At 46.8% G+C, this 19,043-nt stretch overlaps 1 protein-coding gene across 4 annotated transcripts in view; it reads left to right on the forward strand.

Annotated features, from left to right (window-relative positions):
- PARP6 (poly(ADP-ribose) polymerase family member 6) overlaps window positions 1-19,043 on the forward strand; it is a 55,341-nt gene that overhangs the window by 15,838 nt on the left and 20,460 nt on the right. For all 4 annotated transcript variants that reach the window (XR_013390622.1, XR_013390623.1, XM_028706575.2 and 1 more), the window contains exons 3-10: window positions 2,504-2,581; window positions 3,168-3,262; window positions 7,557-7,617; window positions 9,090-9,180; window positions 11,373-11,439; window positions 12,235-12,384; window positions 13,260-13,437; window positions 16,495-16,548. Coding sequence is in view for 2 of the 4 variants with exons in the window: in XM_028706575.2 (XP_028562408.1) it covers window positions 2,504-2,581; window positions 3,168-3,262; window positions 7,557-7,617; window positions 9,090-9,180; window positions 11,373-11,439; window positions 12,235-12,384; window positions 13,260-13,437; window positions 16,495-16,548 (774 nt within the window). In the remaining 2 variants the exon portion in view is untranslated. The remainder of the gene's footprint in view (window positions 1-2,503; window positions 2,582-3,167; window positions 3,263-7,556; window positions 7,618-9,089; window positions 9,181-11,372; window positions 11,440-12,234; window positions 12,385-13,259; window positions 13,438-16,494; window positions 16,549-19,043) is intronic.

Below are 19,043 nucleotides of genomic sequence, written 5' to 3' on the forward strand. Positions count from 1 at the left end.
GTGGGTACTAGACTTGTTCTCCACCTTCGTGCCCATAAGGTTCTAGCCGCGGCAGTAGCGTATAGTAATAAACTTTTGTTTTTGGAGGACCTCCATTGCTACCATCCCCAAGAGGAAAATCTCAGGTGTTTGGGGGAAAGTTTTTAAAAGTATATTTTTAAATTCATCATATATCATTTCCCAATATTCCTTCATTATTTTACAGGGCCACCACATGTGAATAAAAGATCACTTTCATTCAACTTTTTCTTTTTTAGACATAGTCGCCAATCTGGTGGGTGTCGAATATCATCTGTGGGCCAGTTTCATCATGTTTTCTTTTCTCGCATAACATGCCGTAAAATTCATATTTATTTTCCACAACTTTTCCCGTAATTCATCATCCATATTGTGACCCACATCTTGTGCCCACTTAATCATGCTCGATTTCACAAATTCCTCTTTAGTTCCCCACTCCAACAGCATTTTGCACATTTTGATAATACTTTTATATTTGTAAAAGTGGTAGAAGACTGCTTTAAATGTAGGGGTGGGTGTGACCCGTGTGTATCTATTTATGTATTACGTATGTATTTCCTTTTTCATCGGATGCAAGGGGGTGGTTGTGCTAAGGATCACTGGGGTGTGTGTGTGTGATTTCCTCCCACATTGCTGTGTCCATCTGCATGCGATGATGAATTGTAGGGAGTGCATTGTGGGGTGTTGTTTGGGTTGGGAGAATTGGTAGCATTAAAATGAGTTGTTCGAGTTAAATCCTGCATGAAATGGCTAAATGAAAGCTGAGGGAGGTGCCTGTGTGTCTGTGTTATGAGAATAAAACTGCTCCTTTTCCCTTATGGGGAACACAAGAGCCCATATAGAGTCCTTTTGTAGGTTCTCTATCGGTAGGAGAAAATAACAGAGACCAACCAGAGAATATTGAGAAGCAAAGCAGCTAGTAAGCCTGATCTTTATTAAAGCTGTTGCAACAGGGTGCTCCCCCCCCAGGAGGGGGGGGAGGGACCCAGGACAAAGGTGTGCAAGCCCTTATATAGACATTTTAAATTGTTCACCCTGGAGTCCAAGACCACCCCCAGATACATCATACATACATCACAGAAGGGGCGGACTACAACAGAAATCTGAGTGCGTTGTTTTTTCTCCTGTCTGCTAGGTTACTTGATTGGATTACCTGGGCATCCTGGCCACTCTTTTGTTATGATAACTACTCAACTCCTGAATCCAGGTCACAGGTTCACCCTATTCATATCTTAAATGTGTCCTTGAGACAGGATTTGTGAAAGAGACAATGGGGAGATTTCCCATTTCCTTCAACCTTGCAGAGAAATATTTGAGGTCATTTTGGGAGAGAAAAATGGTTTCAGGACTTTTCTGTGGGTTTCAGACATGTGGTTTACATATTTGTATGTGTTTGCTTGGTACATTTATGAACATCTATTATATATATATAAGACCTTAAAATTATTATAACACCTGTGTGAATTCTTGGCTTTCCATTTGCCACCACAGCAGTCAGTCAACATTTCACAGCCCCTGAGCATCCTGGGATATTTTCGAGATCCGCCCTTAGAGTTTTCCTCCCCTAAAGGTGTTTTGCGGGACGCGGGTGGTGCTGTGGGTAAAAGCCTCAGCGCCTAGTGCTTGCCGATCGAAAGGTCGGCGGTTCGAATCCCCGCGGCGGGGTGCGCTCCCGTTGCTCAGTCCCAGCGCCTGCCAACCTAGCAGTTCGAAAGCACCTTCGGGTGCAAGTAGATAAATAGGGACCGCTTACTAGTGGGAAGGTAAATGGCGTTTCCGTGTGCGGCTCTGGCTCGCCAGAGCAGCGATGTCACGCTGGCCACATGACCCAGAAGTGTCTTCGGACAGCACTGGCCCCCAGCCTCTTGAGTGAGATGGGCGCACAACCCTAGAGTCTGTCAAGACTGGCCCGTACGGGCAGGGGTACCTTTACCTTTACCTTTAAAGGTGTTTTGCATTTCCGCAACCTTTGGGTTCCATCTAACCTGCTGCTGCCTCCCTCTTGGGCAGGCAGTGCCATTTTGGCCACGTAAGAACTGCCACTCACCACCCGAACACTGGAAATAGGAGGAATGATGATCATATCGTATATGCCATCAACGTGCTGCTGGCACTTTGAACAGTAATCAGAAGGAGGCAGGTCCCTGCCTTAAGGAGCTTACAGTGTAAAGTTCAACAGAAGCAACATGAGAGAGGAGAGGAACACAGAGTTTTGAAAGCAAACAGGAGGAAATAAATGCCACTCCATTCATAAAGACGCGTCCTCAGGATCATTTAACATGGCTTCATTTTCATGTACGAGAAACGGCAACTTTATTATTATTATTATTATTATTATTATTATTATTATTGAAAAAGAAAGCTTAAAAAAATCCTGGAATATTGGGTGAAGCATCAGATGTTGTGATTCAAAATGTGCCATTGTGGAAACATTATACTTGCAGAGTCCTCACCCTTCCTCATCTGGCACTTTTCTTGACTTTAGGACATCAAAGGTCAGTACTGGACTGATGATGATTCTGATGGAGAAAATGAGTCGGAGGAGTTCTTGTATGGAGTACAGGTGAGGTTCCCGGGGCTCGTGGAGGGGAAATGTGGGCAGCAGTGAACGGCTGCAGGATTCTGTTCAATTTCCTGTGGAGCTTCAGAGCAAGAAACAAGGATGTACAGGCTTCCTCTCATGGGTCCATACTACTGGGCACTTGCCAAAGCCCACAATCCTACAGGCAGCCGAAATCCTCAATTTTGCTCATAGAATCATAGAACTGTCGAGTTGGGAGGGTTTCCAGAGCGCCATCTAGTCCAACCCCCTGCAACCCCTGACCCATGGCCACCCAACCTCTGCATAAAAACTTCCAAGGGTCTTCCACCTTCCGAGGCACTAACATTTAGTCAGAAACTCATTTCTTGCCATTCAAATCCAATGGTTTGGGTCCTGGAGAAGCAGAAAGCTCTTCCATCTTCCATGCGGCAGCCCTTTGGATATTTGGAGATGGCGAGCGTATCACCTCTCAAGGTCTTCTCTTCTCCAGGCTAAACCTACCCCAACTCCCTCGACCATTCCTCATCAGGCTTGGTTTCTCAGAGGATTTCATGCTTCACTCATTCGCTGTCTCTGAATATATACCCCCTGTGCTGGTTTTCTGCAGGGGACCTGTGCGGCGGACCTGTACCGTCACCCGCAGTTGGATGCTGACATCGAGGCCGTGAAGGAACTGTACAGTGAGAATTCTGTGTCTGTCCGGTGAGTTCTGTGGTCCAGGTTGGCACTAACTCAGGACCCCAAAGCCGAACCTGTCTTGCTATGAGGTTCTCATCAGGGACCTGATGTCAGGGACTAGGCAGAGGAGGAATGGTGGAGACCACCTCCCCAGCCTGACCCTTTCAGAGGAGAAGAAGACAGTTCAGAATTACAACAGGGGTTTGTGGGAGGTCACAGCTCAGAGGAAGATGAGGAGAAAAGTTGGGAAATAATGGGAGAGGAGGAGGTGGCAGAGCCGGAGCAGCTGGCTGACATGTTATCACTAGAAAGTATTCCAGACCCTCCATCTCCCAGAACCCAGCGAGCCTTAAAAGTAGGAGAGCAAAGGGCTTGGAGACAGATAGCCCTAAGCGGCAACCGTAGAAGGGGTGGTGCTGTTGACGAATGAGGAAGTGGAAGAGAGGGGGGGTGGAGATTCACTCGGGACAACACCATCATCCAAGAGGCTGCTCTGTCTCATGAGACCAGGGCCCTGCAGGATCTGATTTCTTTCCGCAGGGCCTGTAAGACAGAGTTGTTCCACCTGGCCTTTGGCTTGGAATCAATTTGATTCCCTCCCCCTCTTTCCTTTTTCCTTTCTCCTTCTGTGATGGAACTCCTATTTGGAGACTTCCCTGGCTTTTTTCTGGCCCATGTAGGACCAGTCTGGATAGTTAGCCTTGGTGAAGACTTTTCATCCTCAAAAAAGTTTTTGATTTGAGTTTCCACTGAAATGAGGCTGTATTTTAATGATGTTTTAATGTTGTATTATAATCTTGTTTTTAAGTTGTATTTCAACCAATTGTTTTTATATTGGGTGTTAGCCGCCCTGAGCCCGGTCTTGGCTGGGGAGGGCGGGGTATAAATAAAATTTTTTATTATTATTCCCAAACCTCTCTCTGTGAATAGTGAACAAAAAGCAGATGGTAAGGACTTTCCCTTGTCTTATCCGTTCCTGGCAACCTGCCTTGGGGGTTGGTTCCTCTGCTGCCTGACACCTGTGTTCAAATCTTTAAGTGGATGCACTAAAAATAAGACACTGGAAATATTACTAGAAGCTGGAGAGGTGACCTGAGCCCCTTGGAGATCATCAGTTCTCGATTCCTTAGGTTGGGGAAATGCATTCTTAGGGCTGTATCCAGTGCTGTCTGTCCACTGTTCCTGTCTTTCCACCAAGTATTCAGAGCCTTCTAGAATGGGACATAGTTCTCAAGACTCAGGCGTTTCTGAGGACAGGAAAGCGGGAGGGAAGCATATATGCAGACAGGCATTTCTTCACCAAAATGGCAACCTCTTCTGCCACGCCGGCTGCAACTAACCACTGCCTTCGTTGAATTGCACAGAAAACTAACCTTTGCCTAACAGGATAGGATACCATACTGCTGTTCAATGGAAATATTTCCGAGTACTCTGATAGGAAAGAAGTGCTGCCTTCTCCATGGACTTATAGTTAACAATGAAAGAGCAATGCAATCTTATTTGAGGGCTTTACTCTGTTCTTTCAAAGACCCCTTTACAGTGTGTGTGTGTGTGTGTGTGTGTGTGTGTGTGTGTTTTATTTCATGTATTTTAATAGCAAACTTACAGGAACAGCACAGAAGACAGACAACATTAAAAACATGTACTTGCATGTAGGACAACTTAAGTTAGAAAAGTATAGCGAATGGATGGAATCTACTGTATGATAAAAATGTTACAGACACCATATAGTTGCCATCAATAAGAAATGTACCTATTTAAAAAAAAATAAAAAATCCAAATGCTGGCATTGTCCAGAAAAGTTTGACTGGCATATTTATAATTGTTATAAAGTTGAACTGCTGAAATATGTTCCCTGAAATGGTTTATGATAGCAATAATGCATTATATGTCCCCACGTTTATATTAAAAATCCACACACAAATGAAAATGAAGAGCTTGTCCTCTATTCCCCCCCCCCATTTTTGCAACCATATACTTAGGTACCTTTTAACCCCATGGGGGAAAAAATCTGACATTCATTACTACCAATAACAGGAAGAAGAGATTTATTATGTTTTGAGAATGACAAATCCATCTTAGAAGAATTTAAGCACGCTCTCCATGTATGCAGAGTGCTTGCTGGATATCTTTTGGCATACAGTGGTACCTCACAAGACGAATGCCTCGCAAGACGGAAAACTCGCAAGACGAAAGGGTTTTTGGTTTTTTGAGTTGCTTCGCAAGACGATTTTCCCTATGGGCTTGCTTTGCAAGAAGGAAACGTCTTGCAAGTTTGTTTCCTTTTTCTTAAAACTGTTAATACAGTTGCGACTTGACTTCGAGGAGCAACTCATAGCACGCGGTGTGGTAGCCTTTTTTGAGGTTTTTGAAGACTTTGGTGATTTTTGAAGCTTTTCCAAAACTTTTCCGAAACCGTGCTTCGCAAGACGAAAAAAATCGCAAGACGAAAAAACCCGTGGAACGAATTAATTTTGTCTTGCGAGGCACCACTGTAATTGTGACACGTGTGTGTGTGTGTGTTTGTGAGCTGACCATAGCTTAGGGCAAGTTACCTCTTCTCCAGTTTTCTGAAGCAGAAGCACTCGTTAGCAATAGCATCATCAGCAAACCTGTGCCCAGGGAGATAAACTAGAGATGATTTTCAGCTGCTGCATTGAAGCCAAGCAGGGCAATGCACATACCCCTAGTGACTGAGAGTGGAGTCCAACGGCAATAGAGGGACTCTGTAGGTCTTGTGCATACAGGTTGGCGCTTTAGGCTGGACAGTAATGGTGGGAAGAAATATCCCTAGAAGCAAAGATGCTGAGTGGGCAGATGCAAAAGAAAACCCTTCACCCTTAATAGTTCAGGGTTTGTTTGTTTTTTCTTTTAAAGAATTTTTATCTCAGTCCTCAGCCAAAAAAGACTCCTAGAGTGGCACTTAAAAAGGAACTTAAAAAGGGAGTTCATTTCCTCAGGCACACAATCTAAAAAGATATGGTGCAAAAGGAAAATTAGAGAGAAGAGGACATAAGCACATTCTGGGGTGAAGCAGATCAAGGACAAAGCACAGATCAAGGACAAGCACAAAAAGTTGTTGGTCTCTCACTGATGGAGTGGTCCTGCTCCTCTCCCCTCCTGTATTGCAACCAGATGTAATGACTGCTGCCAGGTGACAGATGTGTAGCATTAGCACAGTAGGTGTGGCTTGCATGCCACGTGGCACCTGCAGAATTTCCCTCCTCTGCGCAACTATGAAAGGCGCAAGGTCCTTCTGCACAACTATGGACCTTAGGATCTGACTCCATGAATGGCTCTTGATGAGCAAAGAGGTTTTTTAAAACTCAATTCCAGTCCTGGAGTTGTAGACTTGGGTTTGGGCTGGAGGTCCCTTCCAGGTTCTTTCTGGCCCTATGATCCTTTATTGTAAAGAATCTACCAAACTGGTTTAACCAACAGGAACACAGGAAGGTACCTTATCCTGTGTTAGACTACCCGGTTTAAGCTGGAACCTTCATCTATGCTCAACCTGTATCTTTGTAGACAAATGCAAATACCGCAATAGCTGCCTGACTCCAGTAGACTTCATTCAAAGGGAACCAAACACTGCATCCCCAAGATCCTTGCTGTTCAGGGACTGGGAGTCTGCGTAACACTGAGATGGTTTTTAATAGTCAGGAAAACAGCCCGAGCCATGGCAAGGGTCCCACAGAGCCACATGGTGGAATGTAAGTGCAAAAAACAACAGTGCTTGCATTGACACCTAGAGTAAAAAAAGGTAAAGGGACCCCTGACCATTAGGTCCAGTCGTGTCCGACTCTGGGGTTGCGGTGCTCATCTCGCTTTATTGGCCGAGGGAGCCGGCATACAGCTTCCAGGTCATGTGTCCAGCATCACTTTTCCACCTCTGGTGAACCAGAGCAGCGCACAGAAACACCGTTTACCTTCCCGCCAGAGCGGTACCTATTTATCTACTTGCACTTTGACGTGCTTTCGAACTGCTAGGTTGGCAGGAGCAGGGACCGAGCAATAGGAGCTCATCCCGTCGTGGGGATTCGAACCGCCGACCTTCTGATCGGCAAGTCCTAGGCTCTGTGGTTTAACCCACAGCGCCACCCACATCCCTGACACCTAGTGTAGCTGGCACAAATTTAACTCCAGGTTTGGATTAAGAAGGGCAGGGGGGCAGAAAGCTCTGCAGATCAACAGAGGGGCAGCTTCTCCGTGTTACTTTCTTTGCCATCAGCTAGCTCCATGTGGCCCCGGCCTTTTGCTCTTCTCCCTCCTGCTTTTTCTCAAACTGGTCTTTCCCTAATGCTCCTGCTTTCCTCCTCAGCGAATATGGGACCATTGACGACGTGGATATTGACCTGCATATAAACATCGGCTTTCTAGATGTAAGTTTTGGGACACAGTCACATGGGTGTTGTGGGCAGAAAGAGGCTACACACATTCTTAAATGCACTCCCCACTTTCCAAATATCTGCAGACCCAGAAGCTTGAAAGATTCCCCCAACTCTGACACTGTCAGGAAGGTTGATTCCTCCTGGGTTAGCAACAGGAAATTCTCACACTTTTTATGGTGCAATGGGTTGGACAGCTAGAGTTCAGACTTGGAGTAGATCCATTGACACCTAGACTGTTGATGCATGTTTTAATCTGTTTTTAGTTTATTGCTGATTCTGTTCTTTTAAAAAAAGTGCTTTAAAGAGTGGCTTTCACTGATAATTTTATTGTTTTATCCTCTTTGTAAATCACATTGAGGTTTTGTTTCTGTTTTCGTTTTACAATCATGTAGCATATAAATTTTATGGGGGTGGGGTGGAGAAGAGAGAATAGTCCTTCTAGATCAAGCCAGTGGCCCATCCAGTCCAGCATCGTGTTCTCACAGTGGCCAACCAGGTGCCTGTGGCAAACCAACAAGCAGGGTTCAAACACTAGAGCAGTTTCTCCTCCCGGGGTTTCAAGCAACTAGTATTCAGAAGCATGGCTGCTTGCAGCTATGGAGACAGAGCAGAGACATCAGAACACATACCTCTGGGAAACCCACAAAGAAAGGCTTAAAAGCAATGATCCTTATAGTTTCTCCTTGGCATCTAGTACCCATATAATGCATGAGACTGGCAACTGTTGATAGCTTTATTCCCTTGTCTAATTCCCAACTAAAGCGATCTAAAAGAGCAGCCACCCCTACAGTGGTGAAGCTACCTGCTCTGGCAACGGGAGCGGTGTACATCCGGGGGCGTGGCTGGCACGCATCCCAGGGGGTGTGGCGCACGTCCCAGGGGGCTTGGTGTGCTGCCCGCAGGGTGTGTGGTGCGCATCAAGGGGTGCGCAAGTGCCGAGCATCCCAGGGGGTGGGGATGTGGGCGGCCACAATTTCACCCACCCGGAGCACACCTGGGGCGGACCTCCCCCCCCCCCCCCGTCCGCCAGTGCATGCCTGTCACAGTCACAGTGAATTCCAAAGATCAGGCACCCCCCAAACTTGGCCCTCTAGATGTTTTTGGACTACAACTCCCATTATCCCTAGCTAACAGGACTAATGGTCAGGGATGATGGGAGTTGTATTCCCAAAATATCTGAAGGGCCAAGTTTGGGGATGCCTTCCATAGGTCAACTGTGTACTGAGTGAAGATCTACTTCCTTGTTCTGTCTGTTTCAAATCTCCAGCAAAAAAGCTTCACTGGAGAGCCCTGAATATTAGGAATATGAGAAAGGGAGGACAATGTCTCCCGATCCAGTGCCATGATCCACCGCAGTGTTTTGCTTCCTTGTATTTTTCTGACTTCCACTTTGAGCCCTTGGTCCTTCCCCTCTTCCATAGTCACAGCCCTAACTAATGAGGATGCTCTCCTTCTCATTGCAGGAAGAGGTGGCAACAGCCTGGAAGGTCCTTCGGACCGAGCCCATTGTCCTCCGACTGCGGTTCTCTCTTTCCCAGTACCTGGATGGCCCCGGTGAGTATCACATTTGCCTCTAAACAAGGAAGAACATAAGAATAGCCCTGCCGGGTCAGTCTAAAGGTTCACCTAGTCCAACGTCCTGTTTTCACAATGGCCAACCAGAGGCCCATGGGACGCCCACAAGCAAAATCTGAGCACAATGCTACCGTCCCCACCAGGGATTCCTGGCAACTAGTATTCAGAGACATCCTTTCAGTACTAGCCATTGTGGCAAGTAGCCACAGGTAGCTTTATCCTCCATGAAAGTGTTTGATCTCCTTTTAAAGCCATCCAAGTTAGTGGCCATCATTAGCTCTTGCAGGAGCAAATTCCATAGTGTTAACTATGCACCATACAAAGAAGTACTTGCTTCTGAAGGGAGATGGAAGGATGCAGTTTGTACTGCTAGACTAATAAAGTTCACCATTGATAAGAAGGTTCAGAAATTGTTCCTATATGCAACAACATCGGCGAGGTTACTGCTGGTTCAGGTGTGGAAACAACAACAATTGCCAACAGTAGAAGAGTGGCAGTACAAGGTCATGGAATATGGGGAAATAGCCAAGTTAACAGGGAAAATTCGACAACAGGGCGATGAAACATTTCAAAAAGAATGGGAAAATTTATGTTATACATAGGATAAGGTGAAATAGTGAGATCAATAGAATGGAAATAAACCTCATAATGGGAAATTAAAAGAAACTTTATTGGATGTTAATGACAATATGAATTAAAATGTAAAATACAGTCAAGGTAACTAATTGTATCTGTATATGAATATAGACAAACAACAAGACGTGTATACAGTGGTGCCCCGCAAGACGAATGCCTCGCAAGACGAAAAACTCGCTAGACGAAAGGGTTTTTCGTTTTTTGAGGTGCTTCGCAAGGCGAATTTCCCTATGGGCTTGCTTTGCAAGACGAAAACGTCTTGCGAGTTCTTGCGAGTTTGTTTCCTTTTTCTTAAAGCCGCTAAGCCGTTAATAGCCGCTAAGCCGCTAAGCCGTTAATAGCCGCTAAGCCGCTAAGCCACTAATAGCTGCTAAGCCGCTAATAGCCGTGCTTCACAAGACGAAAAAACCGCAAGACGAAGAGACTCGCGGAACGGATTAATTTCGTCTTGCGAGGCACCACTGTATACAGAAAGATTTATTTGCATATAGACACTGTATGGATAAAGTTGAAAGAAGAACAACAATATACAAAATCGATAAAGACAACGTGAAAAGCTTAGAGACAACATAAAAAAGCCAGAAGAAGGAAGGAGGGAAGTCAACTCTTAGGAGTAAATGTAAATGTAAAGTAATGTGTATATGTATAGTATGTAATCATAAAATCAATAAATATTATCTTTAAAAAAAAAAAAGTTCACCAGGGCTGGCCCACCCATAAGATGAGGTGAAGCAGCACTGACATTGAATTCTGGGTGCCGAAATACCAACGGATCAGAAAAGACTATTTATGTATGCGAACACTGCTGCTTGGATGTTACTAGCCCAGAGATGGAAAGCAGACATAGTCCCTACCAGAGAAAAATGACAGATTAAATTGATGGATTATGACAAAATGGCAAAAATGACCGGAAGAATCAGAAACTAGGAAGACCAAATTTTTTAATAAGGAAAATATATAATTTACCTTAAAACTCATTGTAAACAATTTAAATTATTAGTAGGATTGGAATGATACTTGTAGTTTAAGGTTGAACTATGGTTGTAATGGAGATGTAATAGATTTGGATTAATGGAGAAGATGCAGGAGGAAAAACGTTAACACAAGGACCCACAAAGTGGAGGAGGGAAGTCCAGGGGAATTTATGGAATTCTCTTTTTATTTTGGTTGTTTGACAATTGTTTGTAAATTTCAAAATTTGAAAAACTTTTTTTTTTAAAGACATTGATTTCTGGTGAGATCTCATGAGGTCTTATCAAAATCACATGAGATCTTGCCGAAATCTCATCGGAACCTGCCGCTGCACAACCTAGTTAAGGGGTGATTCCGCAGTGGCGGTTTGGTGACAGCAGGGTTGGGCAGAACTTCCCATTTCATCTCAAGTGGTGAAACGCGATACACCACCCCTGTAGCTCATTTATTGTGATGCCTTACTATGGCGCCTAGCACTGAAGCTGGTCCAGTCTTTCAGAAGTCTCTCTCCCTGGCTAGACGTTACCTTCTTTCCTTGACTCTTAACTCTTCTTGTTCTTCAGAACCGTCCATTGAAGTTTTCCAGCCATCCAATAAGGAAGGGTTTGGACTGGGCCTACAGCTGAAGAAGTGAGTAAGGCTTTTTTAAGCTGAGTCATGAAGCACAAAGTGTTGCTCTGGAACAAGGGTTGTCTAGTCCAAGGGGCCACATTCCAGTGGTTGGTGGGGTAAGAAGGGAAAGTGATTGGAACAATGGGCGTGACTCTCTGCCCTTCTACACTAGGTTATACTGTATGTATATTCATATATATAAGTCTTACATAATTCAGAGGGTTCTAGACACAAACACACCTCTCTTCAACCCTATCTGCACTTTACTTTAAAAGCAGTACAGTAATGTATTGTGTGCTTTGGGGTTCAGTGATGGGGATAAAACATTTCCAATATCTTTTTTCGGACTCCTTTCTACCTGTCCCATTGATGGGAAGCTGGGAATGAGTAAGTGCCCTGCCACATCGCCTTCCTTGCCATCGGATTGGCCTGTTCTGGTCTTGACGTGGCACCCACAGGACATGTTGGGGCTGAAGCAGGCCAGCTGCTTCAGCACCATGGAGAGCTCCCAGTGAGCCACTTACTCCAACAAGGGTTGGAGATTAAAGGAGGCCTTTTGAGGCTCTGTCTCCAGTCCACCTCTCCAGTCCAGGAGAAGGCACTCATAAGAGTCCCAGCTCTGGCTCCAGAGGCCCCAAAATTGTAGGATCGAGTTCACTGGGCCTCTGATCACTAGCTTCAGTCTCAGAGCCAGGGACCTGGTCCAGCTTTTCAGCCTCTGACCTATTTAGCCGCTGACTTGGTGTTGTGGTCACTACCAGTTTCTGGGTTCATGATATTGATGCTGTCAATCACCGTTTCTCTTCCCAATAGGATCCTGGGAATGTTCACATCCCAGCAATGGAAACACCTCAGCAACGACTTCCTCAAGACCCAGCAGGAGAAGCGGCACAGCTGGTTCAAGGCCAGTGGGACCATCAAGAAATTCCGTGCCGGTCTCAGCATCTTCTCACCCATCCCCAAGTATGACTCCACTTTTCCGCCGTCTCCTCCCAAGAGTGGCTTGTTATTTATTTATTTATTTATTTGTAATAATTTTTATGCTGCACTTCAGCTGAAAAGGGCTCCCACAGCAGCTTACAGATATCAGAGAGAAAACAGTCCCTTCCCTCAGGCTCACGGCTCTTAAGAGACATGACACAAAAGGGAAAGGTATGAGGAAGGAGGAGGAAAAAAGCAAGCTCAGGCACTAATTCCTAGTGGCAGAGCTTTTGTAGTGAGCAGCAGGAATGGATCTTTTTTAAAGATATGAGCCAAAAGTTGTCTGTTCTTGCAGTGGAGAGACCCTGCAAGCCCCATCTTTCTCCCTGTCCCACAGGCTGGTGGAATGGCTGCTGCAGATGACAATTGAGGGACGAGCCTGGTGGAGCAGTTCTCTTTTCTTCCTCATAATTCCTTTACTTTGTGATTCTCTCTGAGGGATGAAGAGAGCAAGCAAGCTCTCCAGTTTGGGGTGTCCATACATGGAAAGCCCAGCCCAAACATTAGCCCAGAGAAGGTCTTGAAAAGTTGTGCAACCCTCCTTTCCAAAGTCCAGATGGGAGACCCCTCCTTGTCAGCAAAGGGCAAATGGGGCTCTGCCCCACCAGCCTCAATCTGCCCCCAGCCAGCCTCCACCTGTCTTCTCACAAGCAACCCAAGGGGGTGGCATTGTCTGTCGGCTTCCTCCTCCTTTGTGTCAGGGCTGCCCTTGTACACCCAGAATGAGTTGGCTGAGCCTATCATTGGCTCTGGCGCCCCCTCCTGTTGGGCTCCCTACTTTCTATCCTACCCGTCCCAATGGGTGCCAGTCGCGACTGCTCCTCCGATTGTGAGGGCCGATCTCTCTGTGTCTCCAGGTCCCCCAGCTTCCCTGTCATCCAGGACTCCATGCTGAAGGGCAAACTCAGCGTCCCAGAGCTGCGCGTCAATCGCCTCATGAACCGCTCCATCTCCTGCACCATGAAGAACCCTAAGGTGGAAGTGTTTGGCTACCCTCCCAGCACCCAGGCAGGTGTCGCCCCATTCAACATTCTGGTGGGTTTCTTCTCTGGCCTTGTCCCTTGGGGCTGGCTATGGGTTTTCTCTTGGAGGGCTCTTGATAATGTTTTCCTCCTCCTAGTGGTTAGCAGTTGGAGGTGAGATAAATGACGAGGAGATCATGCAATGCTGGAATCACAACTAAAGACTCCCTGGCAGGTGGCCATCTAACTTCTGTTTAAAAACCTCCAATCAGGGAGAATCACATATGTAGATTCTTTTCCACATTAAAAAAATTGCCTGCACCCAACATTCTTTGTCTGCTATAACAAGAGTCCTTGTGCTAATGGATGGCAGAGTTTAAAGGTTGGTCTGCAAAATAATCCAGTGCAACAGTTATGCTGACAATGACTTTAACTTGGTGCTACATTGAATGCAACCCAAAACCCCTGAGCCACAAAGCTCCCTGCAAGTAGAAAATGAGCATCTCAAGGAGCATCTTGGGGTTTAACCTTTCTCCTTGACTTTCTAGTTTTCTTTGTGCAGAGAGCTTGGTGGTTTTTTTGTTTTTGCTTTTCTCTGGGAGTAACATTCAAGTATGACCTGCCACCTCCTGTTTGAAAGAGAATGATCTGGTAGTTGTTGCACCCACGTGATGCTGCTTATTTTATAGCTTGGCTGCAACCTACAAGGGTATATTTGCATTGGCTTTCATCTATTGCTCGTTGGAGACATTTGGTCTCTGTTGGCAACTGAGTGCAGCAAAGGAAAGGAGGCCCTTTGTTCTAGAGTCCAGGCCAAAAATAGCCTCCCTTCTCTTTATTCTTCCAAAACAAGTGGGCAGTGCCTCTTTTTTTCTTGTCCTTACATCTCAGATATGCGGGAGGTTGCCTGCCTTGGGAAAAGTGACAGCGAATGTCATTGGAGCAGCAGCTGCTGCCTTGTTATGCAAGAATGGAAAGTCAGTCCATCTTGCCTAGTACTGTCTGCTCTGATTATCAGGGCAATGGCAAAGTTTCATAACATAGTGTGCCGGCTTCTGAGTTCCACAGAACTCTTCATCAGGCTAGATGTTAAAAATGCTGGTGGTGTTGGTGGTGGTAGGTGGCCTGGAGGAGAGAGAGAAAAGGCTGTTGGTGTTTGCCAAGCCATTCATGTGGATGGAATATGGGAGGAGGCAGCAGACATTCAAAAGAGGTGCTTTCAGGTGCTTTCGGGTTGAAGTTGCACCACAGCCTCATGGGAAGCAGCAGCACATAATGGCTGTATCCCCATCTCTTCAAATATAACCACCACAGGAATATAGGAAGCTACCTTAACATTGATTCAGATTATTGGTTCAATTAACTCAGTATTGTCTACACTGACTGGCAGCAGCTCTCCAGAGTTTCAGACCAAGGGTCTCTCACAGCCCGACCTGGAGATATCGGGGGCCAGATCCAAGACTTTCTTCATGCAAAGCAGATTCTCTTCTAGGGCTGTGCACCCCCCCCCCAATCCAATCCGATCCAGGGCCCAACCCAGCACTTTGAATCAGCCCCAATACAACCTGGGCAAAGCTGGAGCTGGCCTGAGCTGACCCTGAACCGGGCCCTGCCTCAGTGTCGAATTAGGGTTTAGCCTTCGGACTGAATCTTCTGCTCACCAGCTGATGACTGCAGCATTTGGTCTTGCTGAGTGTTGCTTTGCCAGAGAATTCCCTGTGGGGAAGGTGCTGCAAAGACTGCCTGCCTCTCCTGCTGTCCAGCCACCCTGCCTTTTGACAGCCCTTGGTCGCTCCAGGTGCGTCAACCTGATCTGGGGACATCTCAACCCAATCTGGCTAAAGCCCAGATCAGCCCAAAGTGGGCTGATTCATTTTGGGATCTGGGCTGTAGCCAGATCCAGTGCACAGCCCTAAGCTCTACCACTGAGCCATGGTCCTTCTAACCGTTCTGCCTCTACCTATAGGTGACATGCACATGTTTCTTTGCTAGGCTCAGAAAAGGAACAAAGAGAAGCTAACTAGCCCTTATGTAAACAGATGCAGAGATTAAAGTTGTGCTATCTTAAAAACAAAAAGTCAAATAGAAGCCAAATTGGGTAGCTATACCAAATAGTTGGAGGAAGCATTCACACAGAGAACACTCTAAATGTGATTTGAAAAAAAACACCAAATTTAGCCATAAAAAAGCAGAATCCTAAATTGGATGAAGTTGATCTGACACCTCTTGAAGATGAGATTTTATACTCTGGATGTTGGTGCAGCTAGGTTACTTTAGACCAGTGTTTCCCAAACTTGAGTCTCCAGCTGTTTTTGAACTACAGTTCCCACCATCCCTGACCATTGGTCCTTCTAACTAGGGATGATGGGAGTTGTAGTCAAGAACAGCTGGAGATCCAAGGTTGGGAAGCACTGCTTTAGACCAAGGACTAAGAGCTGGCAACCCTCAAGATGTTGCTGGGCTGCAGCTCCCATCATCTCTGATCTTTGGCCGTGCTGTCTGTGGCTGATGAGAACTGGAGTGCGACATGTGGAAAGCCACAGGCTTTTCTGAGCCGGAAAGGGCACACCCGTACCTCTCAGAGGTTTGGCATTTGGTTGCATCGCCATCTGAGTTTGCCAGCATCTCTGGAACCCATCATGATTAGAGTGCTCCTCAAGACAAGTTGCAGGTTGGCTTTGAGATTCAGTTCTGTAGCCTGGCTGTTGCTTTCAAGGTTTCTCAGCCTCAACTCCCTTGCAGTAACAGGCTCCTTTCTTCATGATCCTGTGGAAAGAATCAGCAAGTGGTCCTAGCAAGTTTGCAAGTGCCCAGATGTTGGGCTCCCAACTCCCATCCACCCAAGCCAGAATGGCCAGTAGCCTGGGATTTGTAGTTCAACAATACCTGAAGAGCCACTGGTTCCCTATCCCTGACCTAGAGAGACTGCAGCCTCTTCTCATATGCCAAGGTCCCAACCGGAATAGGAATTCCAGAGGGTCTGGCTTAGAGACACCCTTCTAGATACCTTTACATGTAATTGGTGGCCGGCAGATACGTGCTTGAAGAAAGTTAATGTGTCCTATTGGTGATGAATGAACAGGTGCAGAGTAATGTGGCTGGGCTCTTTCTTTGTCTGCTCACTTTGCAGGTTGGTGGCCACTGCAAAAACATTCCTACCTTGGAGTATGGGTTCCTCGTGCAGGTATGTAACCCTTGTTCTATGTTTTCCGATTCGGCACATCTGAGAGCCAAAGTGGTTCCATGGATCTGCAGTGGCTCCTGTCACTTTGGAGATCTGGAGAACTGAGTTTGATGAAGCACAGACACACATTGTGGAATATTCTCCTTTGGGCAGGGTTCTGAGGAGGCTTATTTGAGATAAAGGCCACAGCTGCACCATACACTTAAAGCAGTATTATACCGTTTTAAATAGTTGTGGCTTCCCTCAGAGAATACTTTGAGCTGCAGTTTGTTGAAGGAGCTGAGAACTGTTAGGAGAGCGACCCCTATTCAGTTCCCTGGGATGAGGCATTGATTGTTAAACTGATCTGGGAATTGTGAAACAACCATTGCAAAGTGCACCACGGCTGTCATTATTATCTTTATTTGACAACATTAATGAAGACAGCAAAACTAAGGAACTTCTTATCCTTTCACTAACGGCCACGTGGGTTTGAATTGCTCAAAGATGGAAAACCTTAGACACTTTGGGACTTTCGTTATGGTATCAGATGTATGGAACCTGACCATTTCTGAAAGAAAGAAAAGGATACAGAATTTGAGAGTTATACGAGGCCAAGAATGACCACAGGCTTTTTATGCAACTTGGTGGATATTAATGGTGCCACTTTGCAGCACCAGATTTCAGCAGTATCTATGGAAATCTGGAATTGCGTTCTGACTTCAGATATAGTGATAGATATTTTTACAGAGATACTTTCCGCCTTTCCTCCACCTCACATACATCACTTATGTATTCTTCTTGTATTCCTCTTAATGTGGAATATGTCTCATGAGATTTAACATTACCTCCTTGGCTATTGTTACATTTCTGCGTTTCTTTTATGTTTGCATTTATGTAATAAAAATGCGGGGGATGCGGGTGGCGCTGTGGGTAAAAGCCTCAGCGCCTAGGGCTTGCCGATCGAAAGGTCGGCGGTTCGAATCCCCATGGCAGGGTGCGCTCCCGCTGCTTGGTCCCAGCGCCTGCCAACCTAGCAGTTCGAAAGCACCCCCAGGTACAAGTAGATAAATAGGGACCGCTTACTAGCGGGAAGGTAAACGGCGTTTCCGTGTGCTGCGCTGGCTTGCCAGATGCAGCTTGTCACGCTGGCCACGTGACCCGGAAGTGTCTCCGGACAGCGCTGGCCCCCGGCCTCTTGAGTGAGATGGGCGCACAACCCTAGAGTCTGTCAAGACTGGCCCATACGGGCAGGGGTACCTTTACCTTTAATAAAAATGCAATAGCATATTCTGAGCCATGGCTCTTCCCCAAGAGAGATCTGGGGGGCTGTGGTTGGCCCAAGGCCCGAGATCTCCCACCCTTCCCTTCAGCACAGCTCCATCAATGGTCCATGTAGCTGAGTCTTGTTTAATTTGACTGGCAGTGGGGCTTGGGCAGCTGTCTTTGTGTGATGGCCTGGGACTCAGGCTCGGACTTGGAACTGGAGGAGTCTCAGTCTGCACCGGATCCTCTGCCTCAGGCAGCATCTGAACCTAGTCTGGGGCCCCAGCATCTGAACCCCCAGTCTGCACAGGTTCCCCTGCAACAAGCACCAGCTGGGCCGAGTCAGGGGCCTGAGCCTGCCCTGGCTCCAGATGCGGGGATGACCTCGTTGCCTCCAGCTGGGCCATCACTTAGAGCTGCTCCACTACCAGTTGGGTCAGGAGAGGCTGAGGCGGCCTCTGGGTCTAGTAACCCACCGACATTTCCGGAGCTGCAGAGACTCAGGTCTGAGAGAAGGAGAGACCTGAGTACTCACAGGAGGAGTGCCCACCTTCGGGTGAGACAGGGAGGTGAGTCACCGGGGGATCAGGACTGGCCGTTACCCCGACAGAGATAAAAGGCTATCGGGCCCTGCCCCTGGTTGCAGGAGCAACATTGCTTCTACCTGCCTGAGACCCTGTGCCTGACCTAGCCTGCCTTGTGACTTGCCTTGGCCCTGTTGGACTGTCTCCTCTCGGAATCCTTGGATTCGGGACCGGACCTGGACCGTGTTGCTTGGGTTTACCCCTGGGCCCTGCACACTTTGCTAAGTCTGTTACATGAGATCCAGTGGAGACTGGTCCATTGGGCAAATGGGGCACTGCCCCACCAACCTCAGTTGGTTCCTCTCAGCCAACCCCCACCTGCCTGCCTTCTTACTTACAAGTAATCCAGGAGGTGGTCCTGGCTGTCAGCTTCCTCCTTAGTTCCAGTGTTGCTGCTTGTAGAACTCAGCGGGGAGGAGGATGGGGACAAAACTAAAACAATTTCACTCTGCCTGCTGTTGGCCACAATGCCACATGCCATTGAAATCTGGCTGCATTGACTGTTGGCCTGGCTTTCGCCCCACCAACCCCAATGGGCACCAGCCACCATTGCTGAGATCCTTGAAGGGGAGATATGGGAGACTGTATCTTCCCGGGACTTTCTGCAGGCAAAGGGGCAGCCCATCCCGCTTTGCTGCCTAAGGCAAAGCGAGAAGATGCTGCCCT

This window comes from Podarcis muralis, chromosome 14 (assembly GCF_964188315.1).
Source record: "Podarcis muralis chromosome 14, rPodMur119.hap1.1, whole genome shotgun sequence".
NCBI lineage: Eukaryota > Metazoa > Chordata > Lepidosauria > Squamata > Lacertidae > Podarcis > Podarcis muralis.